The sequence below is a fragment of the Nothobranchius furzeri genome, chromosome 9, assembly GCF_043380555.1.
Source record: "Nothobranchius furzeri strain GRZ-AD chromosome 9, NfurGRZ-RIMD1, whole genome shotgun sequence".
Classification (NCBI taxonomy): domain Eukaryota; kingdom Metazoa; phylum Chordata; class Actinopteri; order Cyprinodontiformes; family Nothobranchiidae; genus Nothobranchius; species Nothobranchius furzeri.
In genome coordinates, this window is record NC_091749.1 from 40,947,496 (window position 1) to 40,966,190 (window position 18,695).

Genomic DNA, 18,695 nt, shown 5'->3' on the forward strand with positions numbered 1-18,695 from the left:
CTGAAGCAGACCTGGCTGCCAGCTGCAGGTGAGAGCAACAAGCACAAATGCCAGTGTGTGAGAGAAATTTAGTTCATCTTCTGAAAAAATAAACAATATAAGTTTTTCCTCACACCATAACTCAGGTAATAGTAATAATGTTTTTGTAGTGGGATTACATGTTGGTGTATAACTTTGAGTAATTTTTCACTATATCATAGAGCTCCAATGTAAACTACAATCCATTCACAGATCATGTTTTTATAATGCTGTAGAACAAATTATAGGCTCAGATCAGCCTGACATGCATGTGAGGCCTGGAGCACCCAGAAAAATCCCAGTCATGCATGGGGAGAGCATGCAAACTCCACACAGAAAGGCCGCAGCCTGGATTCAAACCTGCAACCTTCTTGCTGCAAGGCAACAGTGCTACCATCTGCACCACCATTGAAACAGTGTGTGTGTGTGTGTGTGTGTGTGTGTGTGTGTGTGTGTGTGTGTGTGTTCCCTTGCAGCAGCTCGTCAGATGGTAGTGCAACTGAACTTTGCGGCTGTCTCATGTCAGACTCCTTTCAGTCGCAACATCGTAGAGAGCTGCGTTAGAGAAACTCTTGGGGTGCTGTACAAAGCTTTGGCCTCAGAGAAAAACGTGTTCAAAAACAACAAGGTGACTCCTCTACTTAGTGTCTTTTTTACATTAGAGAACACAGTGGCAACAGGTTTCCTTTCAAATGTTTACCTGAAAGGTGCAGATGAAATTCAACAGAGATTTCCTCATGGCCGCGAGTGGAACCAGCAAACCATCTGAAAGTGTGAGTGGAAGAGTGTGCTTTGGTTTACTATCAGGATTATCAGGATTTGGATACAGATGTTCTTTTCTTTTGTTGTTTTGGCCGTTTAGAGAGCTGGAGGCAGTGTTTCTTCACTGTCTGGTGCACTTTCTAAGCTCCAAAGGCCAGAGACTGCCAGCCCTGTCGCCTTGCCAACCGTCTGCTCTTCTCAGCCAGAAAACAAAGCTGGAAGCAAGGGTGGAGGGGGCTTGTTACCAAATACAAACCGGAGAAGGGCAGGAGGTGAAAGAGCTTCAGCACAAAGTTTAACAAGACATCAATTAATTTAAATTTGCCACAATCCTCATAAAAGTCTGTCATCCCCTGGTCGTGAAACATCCAATCGATGGCAAAATAGAACAACAGACATTGACAATTAAATAAAATGGATGCTTGTTTTGTTTGTTTTTCCTGTTTTTGTTTTGGGTTCCTGATGTTGTTTTTAAATAAGATAAATAATTGAAATTATTTCTCTAGGATGGCTATTTAAAGCAGTTTCTGCCTCATAAAAAGACAGGAGGTTTAGATAAGAAACACAGACCACAGATGTGATGATAAGCCTGACAGCAGAGAACCTACTCAGAGGGTTGTGTGTCTTTGCAGAGGTTACCCAACAGAGCCAGGTCAAATCCAGTCAGACCCTGCAGATGAAAGCAGAAAAGGAGGAGCTGAATTCAACGCCACCTATGGAGGCCACAAACAAGTACTCAACACACAATGACTCACAGTCACACAGCCTGGACGGAGCGGTTCAGTTTGCAGAGACGAGCCAGTGAGACCTCAGTGGGGGGGTTCCAGAATGTCCTTTACTGACAGCCTCCAGCTCCATGAGTGATGCAGAAACACTACCTGAGGGAAAGATTCTCCTCTGTAATCATCTGCTTCTTGACATGCACAAACACACCTGGAATCAGTGTAAACTAGAATAATTGACTATTGAAATCAACACAAAAACGGTTATTGACAAGTATCACTCTGCAAGTTGTAATAAAATAACATCCTGTACCCTGCTGCCTGTTTGTTCCAGGCAAATACATTTATAGCTGTGATGGGATGGAAATCCTCAGCAGCTGTAGTTTCTGCTGCTTTCCAGTTGTTCTTACTAATATTTATGATAATATGTAGTTTTTGCATCCATGCAATGTTAGAAATTAATGCTGAGGAAATGTTGACATTAATTTATTAAAATGAGAGAACTGTCCAAGAGATCTGACATTTAGCCTAAAGCTGAAAGCCATGAGGCTTTATCTGTCTGATATAATTGTGCAAAGGCACAGTTTCAGTCATTAAGCTGTACTGAATCTGATTGATGTCCCTGAGTCGTAGTTGTGTAAGCAAACACAAATTAACACCATTATTCTTTATTCTTTCAGCCACATATTTGCTGCTTTAGATCGAAACCCACGACAGCACGAGCTTGATGGCTAAATAGTCACATGCAAACTCGACACACAGAGCCAATTTATGAACAGCCCAAAGTTGTTATTTTTTCTGTATGCAGCTTAGGCCCTGTCCACACGTAGCCGGGGATCTGCCAAGACGTAAATATTTTTCTACGTTTTGGCCTGTCATCCACACGAAAACTGAGTTTTTTCACACGAAAACAGATCTTTTTAAAAACTCCGGCCAAAGTGAAGATCTGCGTTTTCTCCGTTTTGGGTGTCTGCGTGTGGACAGACAAAACCGGAGTTTTAAGGTCCGCAACGTCACTTTCCGCGACAAAAAAATGCTGACATCACGTGTGCGACCTGTGTTTACACTAGCCGTCAGCATGGATGCCCTCAGAGCTGCGCTCGCTTTATCAATTGTCCAAGCGCTTTTTGCTTGTTTGTTTTTGCAAGCGGAATTACTGCTCCTTGCGGAAGACCACAGACGAAGGACGAGGTTAAGAACGGGGGAAGTACTGCCGCCTACAGGTCTGGCATGTCCTTAACAACGTATTTATCCGGGTACGTGTGGACAGTTTCTTTTTAAAACGAGGTGGTGTGGATGCAAGTTTTTGGAGGGGCGGTTATTCGTTTAAAAAAAACGGCTACGTGTGCACTAGGCCTTAGTCTGGTCTGATTCCTGGTCCTAACATCTCCATCTCATCACATGGAGCTCTTCCCAAACTGGACCACCACCTGGTGAATGTGAGCTGCTCTGAAAACCCTGAACAGGTGAAGGTGTGCAGGTGTTTATACCAGTGGAGATGAACTTTGTAGCGTCATGAACGTCCTGTTTATGACCTAAAGGTCATGATCTGCTGTGTCTACTCGAGCAGAGACATAAAGTCTCTGACAGCTAATCTACATGAGATGGTGGCCAAGGTCTCTCATGCACTCTGCTCATCCGAACTGCTTTACCAAGCGAAGACAAGAACTATTCTGATAAATACATAATCAAAAACTTTGTCAATTACCAATAATAATGTGAGCCCAATGTTCAATCAGTCTGTGAAATGACAACGTTATTACTTGATATTATAATCCTGTGATCAGTAGTATTTCTCTTGATATTATAATCCTGGATATTTGCACTAGACACTAGACATGTAATGCTAAAGTCACACGACACATTTCCTTTTGTCTGACCCAATCAGAACCTTCGTTTCTGGGGCTAGGCGTGGTTATCTGTGGTGTTTGTATAAACCCTCTTTTGCATGTCAAATTCTGATTCGCCAGTAAACTAAAATATGACAATTATAAAAACTATCCCACGCCACCCTTTCTTGAGTTCAAGCGTTCTAGAGGAGTCTCGGACAGGCCATCCGGACTTCCTCTTCAGCCATAAAGAACCTCAGACAAGCTGGATAAAATTTGTTGCAAGTTACAACTGACTGCAATGGTTCCTTCAGAACAAAAGCTGAACCTCATGGCCCCTTCAGGGTCCCGGAGACGCCAGTGATAACCTGTCATGACCTGGAAGCATTCCAAGACTAGATTGGTCAGCACCGCTGCTTTTCTACCGGCTTCGGTACCAAAGAGGACCCACGAGGACCTCGGCATTCCGGATCTAACGGAGGCTTCCCCTGGGTACGTAGACCGACAGATGGCCTTTCATGTGTGTTATAAATCTCCTACTAAAGTTTAGAGTGAAACATTCACTCCCACTCAGAACTAAATGCTTCTCCGGATCCGCTGGTTCTGATAACATTCCACACACACACACACACCATCATTTCACGTCTCACTCCACCTTAGTCCATCAGTACACAGAGTGTTAAAGTTAGTCTTGTTTAAATTGTGTAGAAATAAATTTCTTAACTATTTTAAACCTGACTCTCTCTCTCTCTCTTTCCTTGGAGTTAATACGAAGTGTCGCTTAATCCCTGCAATAAAAAATTCCGATCTTCTGGATAAAATAGTCAAAGTTCCATCAGATTGATATTTCATAATTCTATGGAATCTCATATCTTATGGTTCATAGATGTAAACGACTCATTTTTTACAACTTTATTTTAGTAGGTAAACTAAACAGTCTAGTCATTTTCAGATGTGGAAGCAAAAAAGTGTTAAAATCTCAGTTTTCATTTTGTTTACAACTAATAAGCCGACACACATTTACCGATCAGTCCACTTTCTTTTCTCTGCAGGAGCTGTGCTACCTGCGTACGCAGCGAGCGCAGAGGGATATTCCAGAGTACCGAAGGGAGCAGCAACAGGTGGAGGAGAAGGCACAAGAGAAACTTTTACTTCTCAGAGAACAGCAAAGGGACCGGCAGGGCATGAAACAGGAGCTGGTGTGTGTTTGTGTGTCCACGTGGATGCTTTTACAGTGTTACAACCTAACAGTCACAAAGCAATATGTGTCATCATTAAAATGACTATTGTGAGTTTTCATGCATGTTTATGATCCTAACATCCTGCTGCTCTGGTTTGGTAGGTCACATCATAACACACCGCTAAGTCTGCAGGTTGGCATCAGTTAGCCTTGTTTACACACATCTAGAAATATTGTATCACTAATATTCAGAATCGGATCCAGCCTCAGAGGGTGCACCAAAGTCAAAACCATCAACTTGAAAACTATTTATCCAGATTTCATTCAAGTGTATTCCCTTTAAGCCATGAAAAGAAGATCCTAGATTGTGTGCTATGCACGCTTCTGTTTATCTGTCTAATTATGTTGTTTCAGTTTGATGAGGTCGAAGCTGAATCAGGTGGGGGCTGTGGAGACGCTCCAGCTATGGAGTTAAACAAAGTCACTCTATATAAACAGTAATCTGCCTCCATCACACTAGAATTAACTATTAAGACAAGCTTTGGACACAGTAAATAAAACTGGACATTGTCTATGATGAAACATCTGCATCCTCAAACCGGAACTCAAGTCTATCAGCTGCAGAAATGAAAACTGATGATAGTAAAGTTTTTCTTTTGTGTGGCTTGGCTCGGTTTAACCCCTCACTGAACAATCTGTGAAAACATGCATTCATATTTGTAACTTGTGCATGGATTTCAAAAGAACTTTTGCTCATTTTCATTTTGATTCAAGACCCAAGAGGATTAAATAAAGTGGTTTAAAAATGGTGAGACGCTGCTGTAAGGGTTTCTCCAGACTCACCAGAGAGCTGGAAAATGGCCTAATTTCAGATTTAACTCTAACTGTGAATCTCTATCAACATGAAATAAACATGGCACCTTATCATACAAAATATTGAAACATTTCAATCTGTCCATAATTTTCTTTGAAAAAAAATTCAGTTTACTCAAACTTCCTGTAACCGGATTACAGGATACAATAAGATAATTAAAAGAAAAAATAAACAAATGGGCCAATAATTAGGTTCGGGGAGAATTGGAGGTTGTTTAAGAATGACTGGAGTCACGGGTATAGCATGAAACGGTTTATATACTAAATTTTAATAATAATGGGAAATATAACACATAAAGATAACACACAAAAACAGATGAAAACAATCGACAATAGTAAAATGCTCGGTATGAGATTTGATCATATGAGTCACAAGTCAGCCGGCGTCAAGTCAAATCCCCACGCTTGGGGTGAAAGTCAGAGTCCGGTGGTGCGATTTTTTCCTACCACACCGTTGAGATTGTTCACAGAAGAGAGCAGTCTGCTCTTCAGTTACTTGAGATGTCCTGGTTCGTTCAGTGGTTAAGGCTCGCCATCTCCCTCGTCAGGAAGAAATCCAGTTCTCGTTCCAAGTGAGTGATCATAGGAGTCGGGATCAAACCCAAGGAAAAAAAAAACCCAGCCTTGTATATCAACGCGCTCCAACGGTTCCCTCCTACAGAGGATTGGTTCACTCTGTCGTCTCCACACAAATCGCGTTGGTTCCAAGTTCCTAGCTCTTATTAGAAGGAGTCAAGTCCGCCTCTCCCTCTATCTATGCGGCACCCAAATCAGGGTTCTTCACGGCCTCGACCGTTGTTTTTTTTTTCTCTCTCTCTCTCTCTAACCGCTCAGTCTTTGCTTTCTGTATCTGCGTGCTGCACAGCCGTTTGTCTCTCCTCTCGCTCAGCTGCGTCGCACGGTTTTATTTCGCGGAGGCGGGACTTATTTCTCTCAGCCAATGAAATTTCAGATTCCCACCTGGACCAATAGTATACAGCTTTCCTCTTCTGTTTCTGTTAGTGATGTTCAAGATTCTTGTTTTAACCGATGTTTAATATTAAACTCGTTATTTTAGTTATTCACCCTTCCAATAATTCATTATGAAATTATCTATTAGTTAATTAGATATCTATTAATTAGTATTGTTAATTTCCTTAATTTATATTTTATATTTTATCTAAATTGAGGATGGATCATATTAGTAAGCCAATTAGTTAATACCTCATTAAGGTTCTAGCTTCTGGGTTACATCCTCCCCCATTAAATATCATGCACGTCCCTGTGCATTGTTTCTACGGGGTACACAACTTCTTGAGTAAGAGAGTCAATAAAAGCTTTATTAAGTCCTTGGAAAAGGGACCTAACTACGGTCACTAGTGGATTGCCCAATTGAGAGTAAGTTAGTCTTTGAGGAGGCTGACTACTTCGTTCAGATCTCCTGACATACATCTCTGGTTGCACAGTATCATGCTCATCCGTTTCGGTTTGATTCTCAACTGAGACAGGACGAAGTGAGCTCTCTGTTTCCGACAGAGCTGATGAGCTATTCTCTAAGACTTTGGTCTTTTCAGATGTATGTGTCTGATCGTGTATGATGGGTTCAAAACTTACATCACGTTGCTGCGACTTTAGGACACCATCCAATTGAGGTAGGTTTGTGTTAGTTTCATCCCCCGTTTCTACGTCAGGTAAGTATACTTCGTTTTTTTTCGTTTTTTCAGGTAAGTATGTTGCTGCTTCTTTCACTCTTTCAGGTAAGAATGTCGCAGTTTCACTCATTCTGTCAGGTAAGAATGTTTCGGTGTTGATGCCTTTGTCAAGTAAGGACAATTCAGCATTTTCATTACCAGCTAAGGTTGGTTCCTTGCGATCCCCTGTGTGTAAGGATAGTGTGTTTTGTTGTTGAATATTATTTACCGGTCCTGAATCTGCTATGAGTTCCCTATTTGGCAAGGTGACCGCTATTTGATAGGATGGTCGGTTTAGCACTTGTGGAAGATCAGAGTAATAAAACTCATCTACCTCTTCGTCAAGTGGCTCATCTGGGTCAGGTTCTAAGGCTGAACTCTGTCTTGTATGAGGTCTGCTAGGTTTCGTAACGCGTTCTGTTTCATTTTCTAATGAAGAGAGAAAACCACAAGGCAGTAAAAGATCTCTGTGGAGTGTTCTGTTGGGTCCTTCTCCGTTCTCTGGTTTTACAGTGTATACTGGCAAGTTTTCCATCTGTTTGAGAACTATATACACTGTTTGCTCCCATTTGTCTGCTAATTTATGCTTTTCTCTTAAGCGAAGATTTCGGACTAAAACACGATCTCCCACACCTAGTGTGGACTCACGAATGTTTCTGTCGAACCGTTCTTTGTTCTTCCTCGCTGTTTTTTGAGAGTTTTTTATGACAATGTCATAACTCTGTTCCAGATGACTCTTCAGTTCTTTAACATACTGAGAATGAGTTATAGAGGGCTTGTTCAAATGCGGTAACCCAAAGGCAATATCTATAGGCAACCGAGGCTGCCTACCGAACATTAGCTCGTAGGGAGAGTATCCCGTCACGTCATTTTTTGTACAATTGTACGAGTGAGTAAGTGGTTTTACAAAATCGCGCCAGTGATGTTTCTCAGTGGCTTGTAAAGTTCCCAACATGCTGAGTAATGTACGATTGTACCGTTCAACGGGGTTGCCACGAGGGTGATAAGGGCTCGTTCTGACTTTACGGATACCAAGTAAAGAACAAAGTTCCTTGATTGTACGTGATTCGAAATCCCGTCCCTGATCACTATGAAGACGCTCAGGAAACCCGTAGTGGACTAAAAAATGTTCCCACAGGTTCTTCGCGACGGTGGTGGCTTTCTGATCTTTGGTTGGGATGGACACTGCATACTTTGTAAAATGGTCTGTAATCACTAAGACATCTTTAGTGTTCTTACTGTCTGGTTCTATGGAGAGAAAATCCATGCAAACTAACTCCATAGGTCTGGTGGTGGTAATACTCACCATTGGAGCAGCTTTGTCAGGGAGGGCCTTCCGACGGATACATCTTTCGCAAGTTTTAACTTTGATTTCGATATCACTAGCCATTCTTGGCCAGTAAAAACGGGACCGAATGAGATCTGTCGTACGTTCAACCCCAAGATGCCCCATATCATCATGTAGGCTTTGCATGACTGTTGAACGTAATGAATCAGGCAAGACTAACTGCAATGATGTCTCTGGTCCTAATTGGCGTCTCCGGTACAGTAAATCATTTTGAAACTCAAACCGTTTCCACTCTCTCAAAAGGTTAAGAACCACCGGGGGTTCTGCAATAGTATCAGTTGGCGGTTTATTGTCAGTCATAAGCAGCTGAATGACTCGGCCAATGGTTGGATCTTTCCTCTGCAAGGAGACAAGGTCAGCATGGTTATACTTGGGCACAGCAAAGAAACTGTCACTATTGTCTTCCAACTGGAATAGGTCTGGAATGGCCGCTGCAGACATGGCAAGTGACTGAACTAAACCACAAGGAGAATCAGTCTCATCCAAGACCATGTGCTTTTGGCATGTTGCCTTCACTGCTTCGGCTTGAAGTTGAAGCTCGACTTCTTTGACAGAGGATAAAAGATGAGATCGGAACTCATCTAGTCGTTGGCATTCCTCAGTGAATTTTGAGTTGTCTTCAGGTTTATCATGCAGCCTCCTAGACAGGCCATCCGCGTCAACGTTCTGTGTACCTGCACGGTATCTGATGTCAAAATTATAGGTGGACAACGCAGCTAGCCAACGATAGCTCGTTGCATCGAGTTTTGCCGTTGTTAAGAGGTAAGTTAACGGATTATTATCAGTAATGACAGTGAATGTATTCCCATACAAATAGTCATGAAACTTATCTGTTATGGCCCACTTTAAGGCTAGAAACTCCAACTTGTGCGCAGGGTACCTAGTTTCACTAGAGCTTAAACCGCGACTTGCATAAGCGATTACCTGTGTGACACCGTTTTGCACTTGGTATAGCGCTGCACCGAGTCCGGTCGTACTAGCATCTGTGTGTACTAGATATGGGAGTTTTGCGTCAGCGTAGCCAAGAACTGGCGAAGTGGTAAGTTTTTCAATAATAGTTTGAAAGGACTTCTCACAGTCTTGGCTCCAACGATTCCCAAAGGGTTCTTTGGGGTTCAAGTACTTTGATCTACATGGTGGTGTTTTAAAGTTTTTCCGTTTGGGTGGATAACCAGCCGTGAGAGATGTTAGTGGCTTGACAATATTTGAGTAATCTTTAACGAAGCGTCGGTAATAACCGGTAAATCCTAAGAAAGATTGGAGTTCCTTCAAAGTCTGAGGCTTCGGCCATGTTTTGAGTGCTTCCACCTTATCTGGATCGGTTTTTATGCCATCTCGAGATACTATATGTCCAAGATAACGCACAGATGTCTGGAAAAAACGACACTTATCTGGTGATAGCTTGAGTCCGTATTCTCTAAGCCGTTCAAGAACGTGAGAAAGTCTGGTTTCGTGTTCTTCCAAGGAGTTGGAAAAGACGATCAAGTCGTCTAGGAAAACTAACACTTCCTTCAGATTAATGTCCTTCATACACTTTTCCATAACCCGTTGGAAAGTGCTTGGAGCATTTGTTATTCCTTGTGGCATACGGTTAAATTCATAAAACCCAAACGGGCAAACAAAAGCAGTTTTAGGTTTATCCTTTTCACACATCTCTATTTGATAGTAACCTGACTTGAGGTCCATCACAGAAAACCACTGTGATCCAGCGAGAGCAGAAAAGGACTCCTCCAAGTTAGGCAGGGCATATGCGTCGCGAATGGTTTGCAGATTAAGCTTTCTATAGTCTATACATAGACGTACCTCACCATTCTTTTTCCGAACTACCACTATTGGTGAGGCAAATGGAGACTCCGACTCTCTTATTATACCGGTTTCCAAGAGGGCTTCCAAATGTTTTCTCACGGCTTCATAATCATGTGGATGGATCGGCCGAGATTTCTGTTTGAATGGGGTCTCGTCTTTTAAGTTGATGTGATGTCTTATCTGTTGTGTATGACCAAAATCAAGATCGTGGTGCGAAAACACATCGGAGTAAGTGTTAAGTTTGTTGGTGATCCTCCCTTTCCATTCTTCGGACAAGGGCGAAGTACCGAAGTCAAAACTGAGAGGAGGGTTTGAAGGTGAAGTCTGTTGCTGCGAACTACACGCCGCAAGTACTTTCTGATCACTTTTGTCAGGTTCTGGATATGGCATAACACGATCGGCTTTAACTAACTCAGCGATCACACAGTTAGTGGGTAATGTGATGTCATGGTTAGTTTCGTTTCTTAGTACAACAGGTACTTTGTATGGACCATGTGAAGGTAAGGAAATGAGGCAACAGTCTACAATTATACCCCCTGGTAGAGAACCATTGGTGGGTTGTTCAATGAGTGCATAAGGCTCATGCTTGTTTTGGCTGGGTTGCATAAACCCTTCTAGTAACAGTTTTTTATTTGCAGGGAGAACTTCTTGGGTTCTCCCTCGAAGCTTCACCACACCAACTCGTCCATCTTTGCTTTGTTTTTTTCTGACTGCTAAGGCTTTTAGCACGTGTTGGTACCCATAAGAGAGTGCCTTGGAATCAGGTAAGTTATTGGCAGACAATTGCTCATACAAAGGATCGAGTGTGTTTGTGCCAATGAGTAGTGGTGTATCAGAGTTTGAGCTTATATCCGGAACCACTAACGCAAGGGTAGGTAACTCAAGTCCAGACTGATCGAGCTCTTTTGGAAATGTGACACTTATCTCTATGTATCCTAAATAAGGAACTGCTTGACCGTTTGCGCCCTCGACTTCTAACAGATTACTGATGGGTTTAATTGAGAGGTCAGGTAAGTGTTCTTGGTAAAAAGAATTGGCAATGGTGGTTACCTGGGACCCTGAATCCAGTAAACAATTACATTCAACACTGTTAACTGAGACTGTAGCTGTGCATCGCCCACCCACAAATCTTTTGGGAAGTTTTGGCACTGAATGAGCATGAACTGGCTTGCAAAAAAGTCTCTCTGTCCTTTCCTTAGAGGGACTTGGTTCTACTTTAGCACCTATCTGTCCCACGATAGGAGCTTCTACCGGTTTAAAGGAGGAGACTGAGCAATTGGCTTTGACATCTCCCACTCGCGCTGCTTCTGTCTAAGAGCAAGTCTTTTAGTTGCAACTAGTGCTGGATTTGGCTCGTTGCTACAGCTAGAAGCTATGTGCCCATCTTCTCCGCACTTAAAACAGTATCCAGGCTTTGGTCTGGGCACCACTGCTGTTATCTGCTGAATCTGTTTGGGCTCATCTGGAATTTTAGTCCCCACACGGGGTTTTGACTCTTTTTGAGTTTTCTTTGCCTTTTTATCTGTGTTGTTAACCTTAAGCTGTGCAATTTGGCTCCTGAGCTCAGCGATTTGTTTGCGTAAGTCATCACAGTTATCATCTATTTCCAGTTCACAAGTGTTTTTACTCTGAGAGCATGTTGTTTGCACATTTGAATACACTCTAGTTCGTTGTGCCCCTAAGTGTTGTTTCATGCGTGCTGCTTTAGTAGCCTGTTTGTCTTCTTCAGTGCGCAGTTTGAGGAGAAGTGCTGTAAAATGAGGCGGGTTGTCTTTCTTTTGTTCGAGTTGCAGGTTTGAAATCAGCGAGCTGTCCCAACAGCCTCTGCAAAACTGCTTGAGCAGCTGCTGGTCGGCGTCACTGGAGGAAATTCCATTCCTCTGAATAACTAGGTTTAACAAGGTGTATAACCTCTGAAAGTAATCGGAAGGTTTTTCACCACTGTCCTGGTTTGTGTTTAAGAAGCGAGCAAAGAGCTCGTCGCCGTCTTCGACAGCTGCGTAAGCTGAATCGAGATGTTCAAGGTACGTTTCCGGGTCGGATTTTGGACTAAGAGCTTTAACGATGCTCGCTGCTGGGGCTGACAGACTCTCCACGATTCTTCGTACAATTTGGGACTTGGTGAGTGAAGGATCATTTATGCATAACACTACACTACTACGCCAAGTATCATAGTCAGTTTCAAAAGAAGGGTGTGGAACTCGCCCTGAGAACGGTTTTAGTCTGTATTGTGAAGTAGGCGGAGGGATAACCTCACTGCTTTTAACAATGTGTTCCACAATAACTCGCTGAACCTCAGGTGTGTTTAAAAGATTTGGTGGAATGCAAGGGTTTTGTTTTCCAGTCTCTGTAGGTGGACAATTGTCCTTTGAGTTGTTCATATAGTTAACTTCTGGTGTTAAAGGCAGGGAATATGTAACTTGGTCACTATGGAGCATTGGCTCTGGTTCAGTGACTGGTTCAGATGCATGGGTATCCCTTCCTAAAGATTCCCCAATTTTTGCCAGTTCCTCCATTAGAAGGTCTTTAAATGATTGATTGCTACGCGCAGCTATGTCCCTGAGCTCTGACAGATAGGCATCAGTGGCAGATGTGCTAGTTTCTAGACTGTACGCGCTGGCTAGGTCTTGAATATGGAAGAAAACATCTGGGTTCCTAGTACAAGGTTTGTCATAGGGTAAACATTGTTTCTTTAATTCCTTAACAGTGGCTTCATGTTGAAACTCCACAATAATCTGATCACAGTTTGGTAACTTAATGCGCCTGTTAACTGGTCCGAATCCTTCCATAAACCCAAAGACTTCGTTATCAAGGTCTGTATCAGTTAACCCACTGATTAAAACAGCATTTGAAACTTTGACCTTTTCTGTTTTCACAACTTCCATTTTAAAACACTCAAAAGTACCAATAATGCCAAAATGGCAAACCACTGTGACCTCCAGGCACTCTTATGATGTCAGTCAATGGTTAGCTAAGGTAACAACTCTACAATTCTCCTGGCTGGCTCGCCAAGTTTTATGTAACCGGATTACAGGATACAATAAGATAATTAAAAGAAAAAATAAACAAATGGGCCAATAATTAGGTTCGGGGAGAATTGGAGGTTGTTTAAGAATGACTAGAGTCACGGGTATAGCATGAAACGGTTTATATACTAAATTTTAATAATAATGGGAAATATAACACATAAAGATAACACACAAAACCAGATGAAAACAATCGACAATAGTAAAATGCTCGGTATGAGATTTGATCATATGAGTCACAAGTCAGCCGGCGTCAAGTCAAATCCCCACGCTTGGGGTGAAAGTCAGAGTCCGGTGGTGCGATTTTTTCCTACCACACCGTTGAGATTGTTCACAGAAGAGAGCAGTCTGCTCTTCAGTTACTTGAGATGTCCTGGTTCGTTCAGTGGTTAAGGCTCGCCATCTCCCTCGTCAGGAAGAAATCCAGTTCTCGTTCCAAGTGAGTGATCATAGGAGTCGGGATCAAACCCAAGGAAAAAAAAAACCCAGCCTTGTATATCAACGCGCTCCAACGGTTCCCTCCTACAGAGGATTGGTTCACTCTGTCGTCTCCACACAAATCGCGTTGGTTCCAAGTTCCTAGCTCTTATTAGAAGGAGTCAAGTCCGCCTCTCCCTCTATCTATGCGGCACCCAAATCAGGGTTCTTCACGGCCTCGACCGTTGTTTTTTTTTCTCTCTCTCTCTCTCTAACCGCTCAGTCTTTGCTTTCTGTATCTGCGTGCTGCACAGCCGTTTGTCTCTTCTCTCGCTCAGCTGCGTCGCACGGTTTTATTTCGCGGAGGCGGGACTTATTTCTCTCAGCCAATGAAATTTCAGATTCCCACCTGGACCAATAGTATACAGCTTTCCTCTTCTGTTTCTGTTAGTGATGTTCAAGATTCTTGTTTTAACCGATGTTTAATATTAAACTCGTTATTTTAGTTATTCACCCTTCCAATAATTCATTATGAAATTATCTATTAGTTAATTAGATATATATTAATTAGTATTGTTAATTTCCTTAATTTATATTTTATATTTTATCTAAATTGAGGATGGATCATATTAGTAAGCCAATTAGTTAATACCTCATTAAGGTTCTAGCTTCTGGGTTACATTCCCAACACACACATCCTCATGTGCAGGATTAAAACCAAAGTCAGGGACACGCTCTAATTCTCATGGTGATGTTTGAATCATGTCACTGTTACAGTAATCATTACATCAATTTGAAGGCTGTGTGTTTTTTGTCTGACAGGCAAAGCTAATGGAACAGCGAGAACATGCGAAGCAGGTAGCTGCGTTTAACTTGCAGATGTCCGAGAAGCGAAAGAAGGATTTCTGTTCCAACATCCTGGTGAGTTCATCTTCACTGGAACCTTTTGTGTTTCATTATCCTTGAATGTTCCATCAGATCTACCTGGAGTGGGATGTGAAAACAGAATTTTGTGTGAAGCATGTTTGTTTATTTTGACTTGTTAAATCTGGTGACAACTGTAGAGGCCACGAGTGCTCAGCAACACCATGCAGCTGAAAGCTGGATGTAGAGGCAGAAACGGAGACCACTATGTTATAGTGCTGTGTGAATGTGTTCAGTAAGCATGTGAGCCATATCTCTGGGACTAATTTACAAGTAAAGTTTCTATTGGTGTTTTTTTTAATTCAGAAAATGTGTTTTGAATTTTTCCGACTGTAAATGTTTTTTTATTTTTTGTCACACATAAATGTTTCACATCAGCAAAGAAACTTAGCTGACAGAAATAACCCAAGTAAAAGCAAAGTGGTTCCCTCCTAAAGGGGAAGCCTGGTCCCATTATTTGGATCACTAACTTACCTGAAGAGGCTTCCACTGAAGCAGAACCTGTCTGAAAACCAAAGCAAAAGAACTAAAGCATCCAGAACATCTTTCTTAAGTAAGGTCATGATTCTAACAATAAAGAGAAAATCACCTCCATCGCCAACAGACAGACAGGTGGTTGAGGAAAGGTACCAAATTCGGTACTTTTTAAGGCACCAACCGAATTTCGTGGTACCTACCGAGGACCGATTCACGTGACATGAAACGGTGCCTTGATTCGGTACCTGTCCTTAATTTATGAAAACTTGCTTTACCAAGATAGACAGCAGCGCAGGCGCAGGAGCATAATGTTGTCAGTCACTGCAGGCGAGCAGTAAACAGAGAAAGCAGCATGGTAAACGCCTCTAAAGGCTGGGTCCAATTCACTAAATGGGTGATGATGACAACATCGACTATCTAAGTGAGGCCTCGTCGTCTTACAGTAATCAGCTTCAGCAGGTAAATAAAAAGTTTAAGATAACGTTGGCTTGATACTTTAGCTTCTGTTGCTGTCAGCTAAGGGTGCGTTCATTTACTCCTTGGAACTCCGAGATTTCGACTTTTGTGTTGTAAAAAAAAATGACAAAAGGAATGAAGATACACAGTACATTCAGTCCACAGAAAAGAAGTTTGCTTGAGTTTTATTTGCAGTTTATAAAACTAAAAGGACATCCTCACAAAGTCCAGAGGTGAAAGGAGAGGAACGGGAGAACATGGATCTGTGTTTAGCTTGTGAAACACCACAATACAAACAGCTGTATGGTATTAAAGTTTGTTTTAGTTTCATTTGTAGTTCACAATGCCCAGTCTCCTCATCATAGTTATTCCAAAGGGCAGAGAAGAGGAATAGGAGTACATGGAGCTGGGTTTTCATTTTTCTGTCATTTAGAAACATCCATTCATCCATTTTCAGTCGCTTATTCGAGGTCAGGTTGCAGGGGCAGTAGCTTAAGCAGGGAGGCCCAGACTTCTCTCTCCCCAGCCACTTTGGCCAGCTCCTCCGGAGGAATCCTAAGGCGTTCCCTGGCCAGCCGAGAGACATAGTCCCTTCAGTCCCTCACCAGGGAGGGGTTCAGGAGGCAAGCCAGTCAGATGCCTGAGTCACCTCATCTGTCTCCTCTCGATGTGAAGGAGCAACAGATCTACTCTGAGCCCCTCCCGGATGACCGAGCTTCACACCCTATCTCGGAGGGAGAGCCCAGCAACCCGGCGTAGAAAACTATTTTTGGCTGTTTGTATCTGCGATCTCATACTTTTGGTCATTTCTCAAAGCTTGTGACCATAGAGGGTAGGAACATGGATCAACCAGTAAATTGAGAGCTTTGCCTTCAGGCTCAGCTCTCTCTTCACTATGACAGATCGGTACCATGCCCGCATCACTGCAGATGCAGCACCAATCCACCAGATCTCGTGTTCCATCCTTCCTCACTCGTGACCTGAGATACTTAAACTCCTCCACTTGAGGCAGGACCTCATCCCTGATCCGGAGAAGGCATTCTACCCTTTCCCGACTCATTCATTTAACACTTTTGAGTTTTTATTTAAGTGAAGTGTTTATTTTTTTTGGGAAGACAACAGTCTGAATTAAACAACCTAATCACAAACATTTTGTGAAAGCTTCTCTCCTGGGTTGCAGGGTGCATTCGTCTTCCAGACCCGGCCCCTCACTCCTCCCAGGAAGATCCAGCAGCTTAGCTACATGAACGAACTTCGAAATCATGTGGAGATCCGACAGAGGCACGAAGCTCACGACCACCAGAGCCAACGTCTCCTGGAGCATCACAAACAGGTCCAGCTGCTTCAGGAGTGAGTGAAGCTTGTACTACTGGCTTATTTTCAGATGTCATGTGTAATCAGACGTGATTTTTATGTTTCAGGTTAGCCTCACATAGGGCTCAGCATCTCCAGCAGAAACAGCAGAAACCCAAACATTACAAGAAGGCTCTTGGCATGCAGGCAGGAGACAGAAACTTCACAAAACACTTTTTTCACAATTTCTACATTTTACACCAAAGAAGGGAAATGATGTCAATAAATCCAAAAGAATAATAGTTCAAATATATATTTAAATGATTTCAGATCAGTGTGTTTTCTCTGGTTTAATTCATTTAAACAGAATTGAACAGGTTTCATTTTTTATGTAGTTATCAGCCTTTGTTAATGGCATTGTAATATTTATACATTTTTTTATCTCTTCACAGCGAAAACAAAATCACTGAATGTCTTTTGATGTCATATGTGACTAAAAAGAGGACCATAACCGTCAGTTGCAGAGCTTCACATAATAGCAGCAACAAGTAACATCTGTAAACAGCTTTGAACAAAAGTGTTTCTCTGGAACAAACTGGAGCTACCGTAATCAGAGTTCATAATGCATTTTTGCAATCATTAGTCATCGTGACTTTTGTCTGGTCATATGATTTAAGTTTCCAATTCATTGTCAGCAACCTTTGCTGAGTCATCCCTCAACAACTCGTATTCAATTAATTTTAACAAACTCATTGATGTCAAGCAGAGGATACATCTGGATAAAGTGAAAATGCCACTAGACATAAGCGTAGTTTTGTAGTCCTAATCAGAATTTGCCTTGATGTCGTAAATTCAAATTTCTGTCTTGAAGATCTAATGTTGGAAATTAGAATGGTTTTAAATTTTTTATGTTTTGTGCCAGCTATAGGCTTGAAACACTTCAGGTTAGATTTAACTACTAGTGGATTATTGTTGTAAATCCACACCAAACCTCTTCTGGCATACAAGAAGTAAGAATTTTATAGTGAGATAATCACAAAACAGTCTAATGTCTCAGTCATGTTGGACTTAAACTGAAACAGATTTCCCTCTCAGTTGGGAAAAGTGTTGTCAGTTTTTCTCCTTTTAAAAAGGCCAAACAGGGACATTGTCTTTGTTTACAAGCTGTGAGTTGCACCAGTCTAAAGCTTGGTTTATGCTTGACGCATTCACTTTCCGCGCGGTGATGCGGCTCGCGGATGGAACGCGCTTCACAACTCGCAGTGTTTATGGTTCGTGCGGCTTGTCTCTGTGGTGAGCCAATATTCTCCCAAACTGAACGGGGCAGCATGGAGCTCTACGGCATGCATCCAACACTACACCATAGTAGAAGTAGAAATTACTGTTTACAACATGGCATTTCAGCATTTTTAACAGCGTCCTCATCTTTTCCGACAGAGCGAGCTATTTATCTCCAAGAATTATTAACAACATGTTGATCACGGTGATCTTTGAGAGCTGAATCATACAAATGTCTGTATTTACGAACCCTGCCGTACTGGTTCTTGCCGGTCCGCCATGTTTTTCCGCGTCTGTCCGTCCGCGTGGTTAGAAATTTTCCGAGGTGCGCGTTGCGGAAATTCTGGGCCGTGCGGAGGCGCGGTGGAGGGGCGTGGTTGTTTAAATGACGCAACTTTTCTGCGCGGAGCCGTGCGGACCTCGCGGACGCGTCAAGCATAAACAAACCTTAATGCAGCAGCGACTGCATTTGTTACTTGACCCCAGCCGGTAAAATGTAACAGGGTTTGTAAAGATCCTAAGCCAGTAACAAAAGTGACCCAAAAGTTATTTATTGTACCCCTAAGAAGCCACTGCATATATTTTACTCTAATATCGGGTATAGAGAGGCTAAAGT

The 18,695-nt window shown here is 42.3% G+C and overlaps 1 protein-coding gene across 1 annotated transcript; it reads left to right on the forward strand.

Moving 5' to 3' along the window:
- The first annotated feature begins 505 nt into the window (after nucleotides 1-505).
- LOC139071642 (coiled-coil domain-containing protein 81-like) lies at nucleotides 506-18,302 on the forward strand. Its single transcript, XM_070554431.1, has 13 exons — nucleotides 506-646; nucleotides 726-791; nucleotides 881-1,087; nucleotides 1,287-1,357; nucleotides 1,413-1,512; nucleotides 2,864-2,974; nucleotides 3,044-3,118; nucleotides 4,384-4,530; nucleotides 14,474-14,572; nucleotides 16,689-16,858; nucleotides 16,930-17,079; nucleotides 17,935-17,967; nucleotides 18,239-18,302. Exons 1-13 carry the CDS (start codon nucleotides 506-508, stop codon nucleotides 18,300-18,302), a joined length of 1,434 nt encoding a protein of 477 aa, XP_070410532.1.
- Nucleotides 18,303-18,695: the final 393 nt, after the last annotated feature.